This window comes from Xiphophorus maculatus, chromosome 21, assembly GCF_002775205.1.
Source record: "Xiphophorus maculatus strain JP 163 A chromosome 21, X_maculatus-5.0-male, whole genome shotgun sequence".
In the NCBI taxonomy this organism is placed as follows: Eukaryota; Metazoa; Chordata; class Actinopteri; order Cyprinodontiformes; family Poeciliidae; genus Xiphophorus; species Xiphophorus maculatus.
The window spans coordinates 8,741,760-8,756,386 of NC_036463.1; the positions used below are offsets into that span (position 1 = coordinate 8,741,760).

Here is a 14,627-nt window from a genome sequence, read left to right on the forward strand (position 1 = left end):
GTGCCATGTGCGCCCAAGTTCCTTTCTCCCCCACCCTCCTACGCTACCGCACCTGAGTTGTTTTTACCCCCCACATCGCGGATATGTTGTGAATTTGTCACTTATCGGGAGCACGGGCTCGTCAGCACCGCAGCACTAACTTTCTGCCATGCCAACTCTGAACGTTTCTCAGCTGAGAGGCGCAAAGCATGTCTGCCCACACACACAGAGACTAATCAGTACATGGCAAACACTGACCTTTGTGGGTGAAGCTGCAAGCTTTAACTAGGTCATTAAGTGTCCATTGATTTAGATTATTCAAAATGACAGCACATAGACTTATTGTGCAAGCCTTACAAATATTTAGAATGAGTGCAGTTGCAGTTTTCACTTATAACTAATGCTAAATATGTATTTTACTGGGACTCATTTTGGGATAACCAACATAAGTTACTAATGCAAGGAACGGAAATGACACAGAAAATATTTAAATAGAAACTAACAAAATCTACTGTGTGGTGTGAATTTATATCCGACCCCTATATTCTCGTTCCCCACAAATAAAATCCAGAGCAACAGCTTGTCCTAAAAATCCACTTTATCAAACGGAGTCCTCCTGTCATTGAGTTGATGTCAGTGTACCTACTGCTGGTCCCTTACGACCTCCGAGGTTCATTAGAGAACAGGCAGGTACTCGGATCCAAAACTTTTTTCTGTCAATGTACGAAACATTATTCCTGGTGTAAAAGATCCAGAACACTGTCAGCATGACTAAACAGAGTAGTGGCAGCATTATGGTGTGGGGATGCTTTTCTTTTGCAGCCAGTCCAAAATACTGGAAGAAATCCTGCCAGAAGCTGCAAAAGACTGCAGAGTAAACATGTAGCTAGATCAAAGCATGTTCAAGAGTTAGAATGGTCCAGTCAAAGTCCTGACAAAAATTTGATTTCAAATGTGTAAGACCCAGATATTGTTGTTATCAATTGCTTCTCTGTCTAGTTCGACTGAGCTTGAGCTATTTGGGCAACAATTCCAGTGTCTAAAAGATATCCTAAAATAACAGCAGTTGTAGTTACAGAAAGGGCAGTTTTACAAGGTGTTGGGAACTTAACATAAATGTATGTATGTCACACTTTTCAAGTTATTTGAAAACCCCCCAAAAGTAAAATAAAAAAAACATAAAAAAATCATGCATCATTTTCATTTCTTTTTGCAATTGTCCTCTACTTTGTGTTGGTCTGGCATGTTAAATTCCAATAAAAAACATCTTGTCTCTCTTTTGTTTGTTTTCTTATTTCCTCTGAAGTAAATTTTGAGCTTGTCGACCTGTGTTCTACTTTTAGCCTTTCTGTTGTTGAGTTCCTAAAATTGGTTGACTTCAAGACAGATAGTGGAATGGATCTTGATTTATTCTATTAATTTTCAATGTCATTGGCCTGGCTGACATCACAGAGTCCGATCTGTGCTGTGAGATGCTCTAGGTGTGTTTACTTTACACTGGCAAGAATTTGCTTGGATGGCATGCATAATGTGGCATCGCCAAAGGTTTACGCTGTCATTTTTATTATTGTCCTGCAGAAGGAAGAGGAGGAAAGCAACATGGATGTGGCTGAGCTCGCTGACTGAACTGATAAATCCTCCACTCCACCATGATGATAACGATGATCGCTGTTTATCCTGTTAAAGTTGATGCTGGATCAGGTTTTTTATTTACTTTTGGGTAATTTACCATGGAGCAAAGCAAGAAAAGTGGGAATAATGGCTTCTAAAATGCTTTAATGGAAAAGAGGTGTGAACAGGTCATTTACCCTGCAGACAGGGGTACACAGAGAAACCAAAGAGCAGCCTGAGACTGCCATTTGAATGGGATCTGAGACGCAATTTGATCTAAAATGGACTCCAGTCATTCACCCTCCTCTCTCTCTCCCATGGCATCAACTGTAATTCATTATTCCTGGCCGGCACAGGCAATGAGCGAGGGCAAAGGACAGGAGTGGACTCTGCTCTGGTGTAATGAAGACTCAGTAGACCTAAACGGCCCCCTTCCTCCCTTTCCTCCCCTCTCTCCCTCCATCACTTATACATACACGCAATCTTTCATTATCTATCAGGGGGAGCAGCACATTAATGCTGCCGAAGACCTTTTGGTGGAGAAATAAGAGTGTGCAAGGATTTTCTCCACTCTCAATCTATTTCATTGACCTTTTCCATCATGCATGTAACTCAGCTTGCTTGCTGCAACACCAGATAAATATTCCAACAATAATATTCCTGCTGCCACTTAATAATGCATCTTTTTCAAATGCAAAAATGTATGTTCGTCAGACTTTAAAGAAATTATATATAGATCTTTCGAGTTATCAATATGCTTTCTTCACTCAGACATGCAATTTTAACACTTTAGAGCTTATTTTCTCAGATTACAGAAGAGCACTCATTTTATGATTTATGAAGACTAAGAACACTTGCATTATCAAAAAAAATGTTAAAGAACTGCTGGTTTGACAAAGCTTTTTAAGACATTTCAGTTCCCTGTCCCTCCACTAGGGGTCCACAGATGTCTTGTCCAGACTGGCTGAGAGGATAAACACTGTCATCTGGTGGTAACAGGAAAGACAATTTCTTCAATTTATTTGGAGGCAAAACTTCCTTATAATATGTAGTTTGGGCTTTATTGCAAAAACATTGTTAGAAGGATTTTGAGAAGTTCTCAAAAGCAGGGTGGGTTAAAAGAAAAAATGTAGAGTGGAAGGTTTTCAAGAAAAGTTCCCAAATATGACCAAAGCTGATTTAAAGCATTCATTAAATTAACTTAGTTTTTAAAACTTACTAGTAGTGACTTAGAATGCACTCTTAATAATGTGTGAGTTGTAAGAGTTGTGAGTTGTTTTTCACATGTTTTATATATATTTATATAAATCATGTTTTATATAAATATATAAATATGAAAGTATGCCTATGGAGTTTAGTACACATGTTCTGGATCCTTAGTTTTCATTAAGAACCTTTTAAATATCCCTGTGTATTTGCTTTAAATTACTCGTGTCACTTTGATTTTCTTTATTTTAAACAGTTTTATATTTTTTTTAGTCATGAAACACTGGAAGTTTCATGTGGGAAAGCTGCTAAGTAATATTTAGAGATTTAATTAATAACATTGGAATAATTGGCTTAATCAAAGCTACTTAGTCAAAATGAACAATATATATGCTGTGTATTCATTATTAATATAATTGTATTTGGAATTATCATTGTCCTGCCAAAACACCCAGCTGTGTCCAAGGTTCAACCATCGGACCCAAAGCCTCATTGTCAGAGGAAATGATACTGGTAGGGTGTTCAATAACAACCCAGGACCCTGAAAGCCTCGGGTCTGTCAGCAGCTAGAAAATGGTGGGATCACAATAATGGGAGTTTAACATTACCACTGACTGAGAAGGAGCAAGCCAAAGAATCAGCAACTGTTGCAATCTAAACACCTCTAAAGTCAACTAAGAGCAGCTGTCCACTTGAATAAGTCAAATAGTTTCTGGAGAAGCTTATGTTTTTAATTGAATGACATAATGATTGGACTATTTTATCCACTAAGATAAAATATTTTCAGGTGTCAAGCTCGGTGGTGGTAGGGTTATTCTGAGGTTCTTTTCTGTGGCCACAAGAGGGGATTGTGAATCATAATCCCTAATAATACATTAAAACTGGATTTGGATAGCATGAAATCAAGAGGTCAAATGTCCAGCAAGAATTTCAGCTGTTTAGTTTTGCAATAACCTATTATAGAACGTTCAACTAAATATCAGCAGGGGTGCAATATTATTTTTAAGCCTGTGTATGTAGCACAATAAATTGATAGTTTTCTTTTACAACCATTGAAGTTGTATGTTGCGTTCCTCCAAATATAGAGGAGTTCAAACCAATCATTCAAAACCCAAAAGCAATGTCCAATTCATGTAAACTTTCGTCTTCTTTTTCTTCTTTTTATTTTTACATATTTGTGCGTTTTTGTTCATTCATGCGTTGTATGGTGGATGTTTCTATCTTGTTGTTGCTGCTTTATTGCAACTCCTTCCCCTCCAATCAATAAAGATTGATCTCACCTCAGCTTGGGCCATCTGGATGAGAGAGACTGTTCGACCTAACTGACTCCATTCCGTATTTGTTTCAAAACGATAGCTTTCTTAAGACATAAAAGTGAAGTGTGAAATAAAACAGTCAAGGGCAGGTCTACTTTCAGAGCTTTCCTGTTTTTTAAAGACACCAGAATGCAGCTCGGGTTGGTGTTTGTCTGCCAGGACAGAGCTAGATAGGAGTAAAAAAAATAGATCAGATCGGGGCCCAGCCTGGCCCGTCTCAGTGCCCTGGAGGAAGCATCGAGCTTATGAGTGAGAGGGGGTAGGGTGGTGGTGTTGTTGGCAGAGAGAAGGTGCCTTAATGGAGTCTTTCAGTTTGCTGTGGCTGTAAATGAAAGGAGGCTGAAAGTCAGCCAATTACCATTCCTTAGAGGAGAGAGAGAGGGCGTGTGGCGCTAGATCATTGCCTCTGTGTGTGTGTGTGTGTGTATATATATATATATATATATATATATATATATATATATATATATATATATATATATATATATATATATATATATATATATATATATATATTCACAGACTTACATACATAGCTACATAGATAAATAGGTTTATTCAGACTAGCCTCCAGACATTGGCTGCTCTCCCAGAAATTTCCCCCCAGTGCAAAAGGTTAACTGTCAGTCCCCTACTAGGTATAAATAGAAGGCTGCCCTGCAGAAAGGCATGTTCTGGGATGGGGCAGACAGAGGCAGGAAGAGCAGGAGGGGCAGTCTCTTATGATCCCAGTGACACACAAGTGGAGGGCAGCGGTTTCAGGGCTATTTGGCTCATTGGTGATGGTCCCACAAAGAACAGGAAGGAGAAGGAAGATGCAGCCAAAACCATCATGGTGGCTTTGGGGACTGACAGAGCGCAGGGACAAAAGAGCGTCCTCATCCATTGAGCTTCGCCGTGGCAGCAGAGACAGTCACCAGTTCCACAGACAGCTTAATTCTGATATTGTCTGAGACTTAAATAAATTCAAGGGGCTATAGTTTACTATAGCCCCTTGAATTGGGGTTGTTTGGGTTAGTTGTGTTTTCACCAACAATGGAAGAGATGTTTTATTGTCATTTAACTTTTGTTTCAGAAACTGTTTAAAATCAGTGAGTTGCGAACTGTAACTATTTTGTATACCTTTCCATTAACGGGATTCAATAAAAGCTTCCCTGTGTAATATTTGTGGTGTAAATGGTTCCATTGTTCCGAAGTACAAGATGTGTTTTTCATATCTTGTGAGATTGAAACTAAAAACTTTGACATACAAGCAAAAACTTTAGCATAGTTGCTCTATAAAGGGAAGGATGCAATTTGATTGTTTCTATGAAAAACAGAATAGTGTAAAGAGCCTGAAGGCGAACCTACACCCCAACCTGAAGTCCTTTGCCGTTTTCCTTCATGTAGCTGCAACCATATTTCTTTTATCAATTCTGACCAAGTTCCCTTTCATGATGTTGCCACCACCATGTTGCATTGAAATTTTCTACCAAACATGTATGCAAAGAAAAACGTTCAGGTTTGGTCTCACCTGCCTAAATCTCCTTCCTCCACTTTCTGTGCCCATATAGTCTGTGCAAACTACAGACATGGTTTTCTTCAAGCCAAAGGTTCATAACAGGTTTGTGAAGTGCATGACTTAATAGTTATGCTGTTGGAAGATGTATCAATCTGAGCTGTGAATCTATGTTGCTTCTGTAGAGTTACTTCAAGCCCATAAAGTATGAACTACCTTTTGTTACGTAGTGAGGTTGAGGTGAATTTTCAAGCCTTTCTGGCACTGAAGGTGGTGATTAATTTGGAAAGACAAATAGATTATTTTACTACAATACAAATTAATATTTTACTTAATTTTAAAGAATCAACATATTTTTTAGTATTTTTTAAAATACATGCATTCAGATTACCATTTAAAAAAAAATCTGATGTAAAATTCAATTAGTAGGTCGTCATAAATAAAGAGCAAAATGTTGTAATTTGTGGAACCAGAATTAAAAGACAGTATCTGCATCATACAAGAAACCATTTGAGCATGTTAGTTGTACAAAAATATGTCTTTTGCAATCCTTGTTCATGTGTGATTTATACTTTTATCATGTTTGTAATAAATAAATAAAAATAATAATCATGATTTTTCACTTATGTTATCATAGACTTTTTTCTTAAATCATTGGGTGAAAACTGCATTTTCTATTTTGATTATTTTCAGTATTAAACATTGTTTAAATATAAAAAAATAATTCTTCCATCCCTTCATGATTCTAACAACACAGATATTGTCAGTTTTTTTTTATTTTTCACTTGAACTCAAGGTAGCATAAACCATACATTGCTCAAATTTAAGACAGAATTAAAACACATCAAAACAAGGTGATATGCCGCATCAGAAGAAAAAAAAAATACAATAAATAAAGCTTCCTCTCTTGTTTAGCATACCTGAATAAATGCAGACTCCACTTGGAGCGGTCTGCCACTGAACACACTTCAAAAAATATATATATCAGGTATCCTTAGATAATGCTACACAATGAAATTTAATCAATGGTTTGACACAACATAGAATTTATTTTATTTTGTCTCTGGTGAAAGTCATTGGTGTTGACTCCAAAGGCATGAAATCTGACAAAAAACAAAACGATGTTATTGCTTTTTTTTGTTTTTCTCCAAGCAACTCACACTGCATGTACATAGATTATTTCTAAGCCTTTGTCAGGAATAATAAATAAGAATGATCGGCTCATGTGTGGTGTGATTGCACTTAATCCTCTTGACCCCTAAACACTAAACATACAGTCAGTCTAGTGTGGCAATACCTGTGTGATTACATCGGCAGAATGCTTTTACACATACAAGCACTAATGACAATATCTCTACACAAAGGAGGAAACTAAACCCTTATAGTGACAAAAGCACTAAATTCTATAAAACACAGGCAATCACAGATTGCAAATCTTAAGTAACAATGTCTCGCCCACACATTTGATCGGTGCATGTTCCCAAACTGTTGAAATGAGCTTTTAAGATGTGACTGGGAAAATGAGCGTGATCACATGATTCCACGAGACATTTAGCTCCTAAAGGTTATATACTTATGGGACATTCTCCTTTCCTTTCAACTACAATCCTTTTTTTTGTTTGTTTCCCAGATCTAAAACAGTAGAAAATTGTCTGTAAAAAAATAGATATTGTACTGACAACCAATTGTAAGTCAATATTGTACTTTTTTTTACAAGCAAAACATAAAATCAAAGAGGCTGTCAAGTTTGCATGAGGTGCCCCAAATGTCTTACAGTGTACCTCTTAAAACACAAATGCATGTGCTTATACTCACTTAGTATAGAGTATTCTAACAATGGCACGTTTTACATACCACACTTTTGCTTTTCATTCCAACTAACCACATCTACATAAACCAACACAGTGGGAAACCATTTGCTTTCTTCTGAAATCCTGAAAACAAATGCAAAGCTTATCTTCATTTTTACTGGAACTAACCAAGCAACAAGCCTTTTTTGCCATTTGCAGAAAAGCTAAGCAAATTTTTTTGCTCCCCATGTTCAAAGCGCAATTTCCAAATAAGAAAGTCTTAGAAAAGTCCAGCTGCAGATCTGCAACCCTGTGAGGTCTGATGCAAGAAATAAGCAATCCTGCAACTATTTACTCATATCGCATCTAATCTGCAAGGCCTCGTATAAAAACTTTGCTCCAACTTTGATGAGGTGAGGGAACTAGAGCTTATAAATTGCATTTACAATTAGGAGGCTCTTGAAAATTTAAAGCAAGTCTAAATTAACTGTACATTAAAAATCACCTTTGAGAAATTATGCATTTTTTACATACACAATCTCAAGTAGTTCAGCTAAAGTTACATTTGAAAGAAAGCAAATAATTTCCCAAACTGTTCCTCAAGAACTGAAGAGTCTAAATCTGTATTCCACGTGCATCTGCTAGTTTAGTGAAAACTTTCCAAAAATAAATACTTTAATTTGGTTTGATGGGGAACATGCAATACCGCTGATTACATTTCTATGAAAGAGTGAAAACAGGTGTGTCCCCACTCAGACTAAGTTTCCCTTTTATGACCATATTACAGTCAGGTAAAAAAAAACAACAAGAAAATCTCAAGACATCTTTGCAAAATTATCAAGTCTTTTCTGTTAAGACCGTAATACATCCACGCTCAAACACTCGCGCACACAGGAGTCCACTTCATGAAACAAAATCATTGTGCGTCCATTTGTCACATGAGACAAAGAAAAGCAAAATCAAAACAAGGCTAAGTCCATCCTCCAGTGTGGTGCGAAGGATGCCTTAATGCTAATGCAGGATATCAGGAATGGCAATTCATTTGGCTGCAAGAAGATTCGAAGGGCATGGCACGTTAGCGGATGGGGCAGAATTGACCTGTGCTTTGTTATTAGATCAAAGGATGGAGTCGAAAACAAGGAGACAGTTTTTCTCAGGTTATCCTTCTCATTCTTCCTTTCCTGTTAATCCATTTCTGCTTAAAATGTTCTTCACTTAAGGTCTTCCTCTTAAGGTCTGTGCAGATCACAGTTCAGTCCATGTGGGGTTTCTCAACGCCACCCTGAGGAAAGACAAAGGCGAAAGGAATCAGCTGGTTTAAAAACCAAACTCAAATACACGAGTAGAGACATTGAAATGTATCGAAGTCTATGACTAATGTCAACTTTCAGTCATAGGCTATTGTTGTGTGTTTGGCTTGCAAAATTATATATATATTTTTAAAATTCAAGCTAATATCAAGTTTTCCATTAAAATATACAGGGCTAAAGTATGAAGTCATATTTTAGGACTTTATAGTCTGGATATGTATTAACAGAAAAATAGGTCTGACCCCCCAGAAGTGCTGGGTTCTTAATGTCATTAAAAGATCAAAACCAAAATTTCTAAAAAAAATAAATGGGTTTTTATATTCATTAATATAAAGTTGACATACTTTTAATTTGGATTTGATTGACAACCAGTGAATAAATGCACTACTAACTATTAACTCTAAAACTATAGTGAAAAAAGCAGTCCTTAATAGATTGCATGTGGGACAATTCTGCTAAAACAATGTCCCACCATAACAAGCTTACATATAAATCTCAATAAAGATGCTCTGAAAACAACAACAAAAAAATGTTGGTGCAAAAAACAACTTAATTCTCCCCCGATCCTTAGCCGAAGTACCAGAAGAAGGAAAAAAAAAAATGCAGCGAACAAAACTCCCAAGCTCAGACTTGTGCCAGCATTCCACAGGCCTCATCGTAAACAAAAACAACAAGCAGCGAATGACCCTCTGGTCAGCCGAGTCCTGACTAGCTCTCATTGCCTCGCAGCGACTGTGAAAAACAAGAGCTCTTAATCTGCTTTCACGCTCTCGCTGAGTCAAACTGAGGGAGTGACGGGACTCTTACTTTACAGACAGAATGAGGTGAGGCTTCCAGGCACAGGCTTAATGAAGACATCAAAGCTGACTTGATGGGATAATTATGACAGAAAAGCAAGGGGACTTGGAGGGGAGCATGCAATGCTCTTTGCAAAAATTTAAACCATTTCACAATCTTATCTGCGAGCTCTTTGGCTCTGCTATATAATTGCTAAAAAAGCATATGTGGCGAATAGGAGCCCTTTAAAAGTCTTTATTTTTATTAATGAATGGCATGGAAGCTGATGGAGATAAATGCAGTGGAGCTATTCTGAGCAAATACAGCAGAATAAAAGATATCTCAGAATTTCAACTTAGTAGTCAACATCAAGTCAATTATGTGACATATTCCACTAAAACATCTGGAGCGAAAAACTAGTTTGATAACCAAATAGCCTCTGATTGGTCAATTGGAATGATACAGATTATCAATAGCAGAAACAAAGGGTTTTCATACTGTTATCAAAGGCAGATTTATTGATCTAAGAACAACCAACATTCTTAAACTGTGTGATGTAAATGTTACGTTAGGCATCAGTTTGCAAGTTTAACCTTTTGTATAGAATAAAAACCCAGAAGAAAAGGCAGCAAATGTTACCATGGCCAGTTGCCGTCCGATGTTGCCCACAGTGACACCGCCTGAGAAGAATATGCAGGGGAGCCAGGAGCGCACATACAGGAAGTCTGGAGATGTGTACCTGAAAAAGAGGACACGAATAAAGCGGATTATTAAATAACTGTTAAGGTTTTTAGAATAACTAATTTATAACTGAGCAGTTCTGGATTTGAAATGCATTTAAATTGCAGTAAAACGGTTCATAGAACTACAATGCCTCCTACAGTTTAAGTTTCAGAAAATGTTGTTGGTGGAGGATTTTAGTTAATGATTGAAACCCCTGAGGCTAAACGTTGTTATATATGCACTTTTACAAATTTACAGAGGGGCTGGAAAATACTTAAGTCAGAAGTTTGATTTTAATGACATAGACACATAGTTTTAAGTCAGTTTCACTAGCAGATTTCTTTTGAAGATGTGCAGGAAAGGCATGGATGTCAGGTGATAAGTTCCTTTATGGCTTTATTGCTCCTCTTCATTATGGGATTTGTAGTCTTGTCACGCCATGGTGTATGTGGGTGTATATTATATATTGAGAAGGTTAATAAGAGAACATGTAGTTTAAAAAGTATACTATAAAGTAAACTATATATACAATTTTACTGTCAGCTTAAATCCCCCAAGAGCCAGGTTTCCTGTCTTTGGACCAACACGTACAACACTGTGAGCGAAAACTGTTTGACTCACTGATAAACTCCGTTGTAGACCAGCAGCTGTGTGATGACGGTAGCCAGGAAGGCGGTGGTGATGCCCAAGCCAAAGCCACTTCTGGAGCGGTCAAACGTCCACCACAGGCCCAAAGATAAGGCGGCCAGGGTCAGGGAGAGCTGCACATTGTTAGCGAAATCTAGTTTCTGGGTTAGAGTAAGTTAAGGGCAAAGTCAAACAGATTGACATCAGAACAGGAGGATGTGTAGGACTGTGATCTCAAGCAAATATTTGTCTGACCGATTGTGACTGAGTTCCATCAATAACAAATGTAAAAGTCGGTCATTGTGTCCAAACCGTGTCCTGTGGAGGAATTTACAACTCTGAGAAGAACTTGGTTTAGGAATCAGCCCTTTGAGAAAGGATACAACACTTGCGTGGTTGATTCCGACAAACACTGCGATACATCTCATTACACTGGCCCACTCTCTCTTGAACTTGTGAGGCTCCCCCAAATGGCTGTCGAGGCAGGGATAGAGAAGGCCGATAACAGCTGCAACAAAAAAAGAGGAACAAACAGACCTGAATTATACAAGACAAGCACAAAATTGTGTGACCCGAAGTGGACCAATCCTGACAAAGCTGTGAAAGATTATCTGCTGAACATGAGTTTTTATACTTGGTGACTCATTTGCACTCATGCAGGGTACTGTGAAAGTATTCAAATCCTTTAACTTTTATATTATTATATTACAGCCTGTAATGTATTTTATTAAGATTTTATTACAAAGATCCAATACAAATTAGAGGATAATTGTGAAGTGGAAGGGATACAAGACCTAGTTTTCCAAAATATCTGAAATATCTGGACTTCAATACCTTCCTTCATTTGTGAGATCCCTTTACAATGCATTGAAATTTGTAGCTAAAATGTGCCAAAAATATCAAGTTTGAACTTCACAGTTTTTGTGGTTAAAAACTGATTAAAATTCATTTCAGAATAAATATTAACCCTTCCTTACCTTATATTTAAAACATTGATCTTAAGCTAAAAAAAAATAATCAACAAAATACATACACACCATTTTAAGTATAGTAAAAAGACACAAATTATTAAATGACAGAATTGAGAAAAGAATAAAATACACAAGGAAGAAAGTGAGGAAAGAAAAAAAAAGGACAAAATGAAAGCAGGAAGCAAGTACAACTTTTAAACAACACTATCGGAACTCACACGAAGTAAACAACACGTGAAATAAACACAATACTTGATAATAACCTTTTACAGCCTGGAAGACTTAACATTTATTAAAATAGAAATGTGTAGATAAAATATGTTAAGGAAAATTTGTTTAATTTAATCCTGCTTGTTATTTTAAATTACATAACCCCATGTATAACTGCTTAAATGGCTTTTATTTAATTCAATGCATTACACAGCAGCTGCCTTTTCCTCTAATTTTGTGAAAGGAAATACAAAAATCGCTTTCAAGGAACTATAAAGTTAAATAAAAGACAAAAAAAAAATCAACATCATTTTTTGTTTCATTTCTCTTTCTGCCTCGCAGCACATGGGGGGAGGAGCCAAACACGGATGTGTCCGGGGTTTTCAGGGAGGCTCTTCAACTCACCCGTTATGACATCAACCAATGAGCGCATACCTCACGTAGTGTGTAGCCAATCAGAAGGTAGGCATCTCTATTACGTGTCTATACTCAGGTTTTTTGATAACAAGCTGGCTGACATACCAAATTTAGACTGTAGCTTGTGAATTATAATCTTATGTACCTGCAAGGAAATGAACAACAGAAAGAAGCGCCCTACTTGCTCAATACATTATTAGTTTTTCTTCATGAATAAAGGCTAATGTGTCATTTTGTCCCTAAGTTAGCAACCACTAACACACGGTAGGAAAGTGTTTTATAAAGTGAATGGCCACTCACCAGCTCCCGTCCCGCAGCATGGCGGGATCCACCAGGCAGATGACAACAGAGTTGTCATCACCTCTTCGGGAAACAGAGTGACATTTCTCTGTATCTGCAGCAAGTTGAGCACCAGCGCCAGAAATGCCCCCACTGTGAAGAGGACCAGACCCCTTCGGATGAGGTTGGCGGTGCGGACGTCGTGCAGGGAGCCGTAGGCGCTGCCAAGCATCGCGGTGATGATGGACATCATCTCTTCAGCTTTGGAAGCGAACCAGTTCGCTCCGGACGAATGCTTGGTTTCAGCCTTCGGTGAACAAGAGCAGCTCCAGCAGTGGTCCTCTAGTCTGGGCATTTGGCACTTTTGCTCTATTTGTCATAAATAGACAGATAAGTTTTATTAGGGTGATGCTGGAAAAAAAAAAGGTGTGAAGTGAGACGAGTCAGGATTCTGGCCCCCTTACCTTGCTCTCTAGACGGTTTCAGAGTCTGATTCAAACAGAAACCTCCACGCCTGCTCATGCAGCCAGGATTCCTCCCGCTTTATTTTCCTGCTCCCTACGACAGTCACACGAATGACGTTGTTTTGTTCATATCTACTTCGGTAAACACACCGTGTTGCTTCATTCAGCGAGTAAAGAAGGCTGATCGTACCAACAAGAACAGCAGCTTCCTCTGCAGAAAACAATCTCAGCTGTGTCGGGTGAGAGTCGGCAGCCAATCGGAGCGCGGCGGCTGATATGACGTGACGCTTCTGCCCCGCCCCTTCGTCCGGTTCAGACAGATGCACAGAGATTAGGTGGTTCTGGGACAGAAGTGAAAGTAGAAACTGAGCAGTACTTCAAAACCTTGACTTCCCAAGAGAGATATTTCCAAGGCATTCATCAAAAACTTCACTGTGTTTCACAATCAGACGATAACCAGCAGGGTTCATTTTTACCTATTTAGTCGCAGTTTAATGACAAAAATATATTGGTTCCAATTTAGTCATTTTGTGTCATTTTTTCCCCCCTATGGGGTTTAATTCACTGTCACTGCCCATTTTAAGAAAACAATTCCACATCGCAAAATCCAGATCATGTCTAAAAGTGCACCCAGCACTTTGCTGGTTGTGGGCCCATGTGGAAGTGGCACTGTGTTGCCTTATAAGGGCTGGGCTTCAGTGCCCCAGGAACCAGGACACTTATTTTGAACCACCTCCAGAGTGGTTCCCTAATTTCTTTACTCCAGATGAAGTACACCAGCTATCATAGTCTTTCTTCATCAAGAACGAAATCTTGAATTAGGGTCTGGAGTCCTCAACAGAATTACTAGGGTAATAGAGCTACCCAAACCACTCCAACCCTTTTGTGGTAACATGGATACACACATTTTCCTAAATACTCCCTGAAGGTTCTCTGAAGGATAGGTTCAACATCACAGTGTGACCTTCTGAAGTATCAGGTGATACATTCTTTTTGCAACTGTTATCTTCAAAGAACCTTCAGGGAAATGTTTCAAGAATGTTTCCCAAAAGTTACTGCAATTTTCTCAATGCAACATCAAAGTATTTTAAATGATAATGTAGCTGAAAAAAATAGATACAAGAAAATATGTTTACCAATCAGCTAATGATCCCGTTGGGATGGAGAAGGTGAAGAAATCCTTAGTTCTTACTTTAAACACAAACTTGCCAGGTTAGCGCTCATGTCATTCACAGGTACTCTTATATATAGGCGGGCACTGGTTAATGGGGTTAGTGGCACAGCTTTTTTTCTTCTCTGTTTTCCACATGGTGCAGGAGTTGTTGAACTTTGGGTCAGTCTGCAGGAGGTGTGGCTTAGGGGTGTGTGGAGTTCTATCACGTCTGTCTATGATTTTGTTATTGGCATGAGGGTCAATGACCGCCATCTCGATCGACAACAACACAGATA

General features: G+C 38.2%; 1 protein-coding gene across 1 annotated transcript; it reads right to left on the minus strand.

The window, feature by feature from the left end:
• Positions 1–6,368: 6,368 nt before the first annotated feature.
• Positions 6,369–14,422, minus strand: insig1 (insulin induced gene 1). Its single transcript, XM_005798584.2, has 8 exons — positions 14,315–14,422; positions 13,369–13,519; positions 13,179–13,272; positions 12,736–13,083; positions 11,221–11,345; positions 10,832–10,998; positions 10,127–10,226; positions 6,369–8,682 (listed from the first exon to the last, which is right to left on the minus strand). Exons 3-8 carry the CDS (start codon positions 13,234–13,236, stop codon positions 8,653–8,655), a joined length of 828 nt encoding a protein of 275 aa, XP_005798641.1. The 5' UTR covers positions 13,237–13,272; positions 13,369–13,519; positions 14,315–14,422; the 3' UTR covers positions 6,369–8,652.
• Positions 14,423–14,627: the final 205 nt, after the last annotated feature.

Bases quoted from the DNA above. Each gene is read 5' to 3' on its own strand.
- insig1 (XM_005798584.2), bottom strand. From the start codon at position 13,236: ATGAGCAGGCGTGGAGGTTTCTGTTTGAATCAGACTCTGAAACCGTCT. The intron at 11,346-12,735 runs GTGAGTGGCCAT...TTTTTGTTGCAG, and splicing joins ATGCTGCGGGACGGGAGCTG to CTGTTATCGGCCTTCTCTAT. The intron at 8,683-10,126 runs GTAACATTTGCT...GTCTTTCCTCAG, and splicing joins TCGGACGGCAACTGGCCATG to GGTGGCGTTGAGAAACCCCA.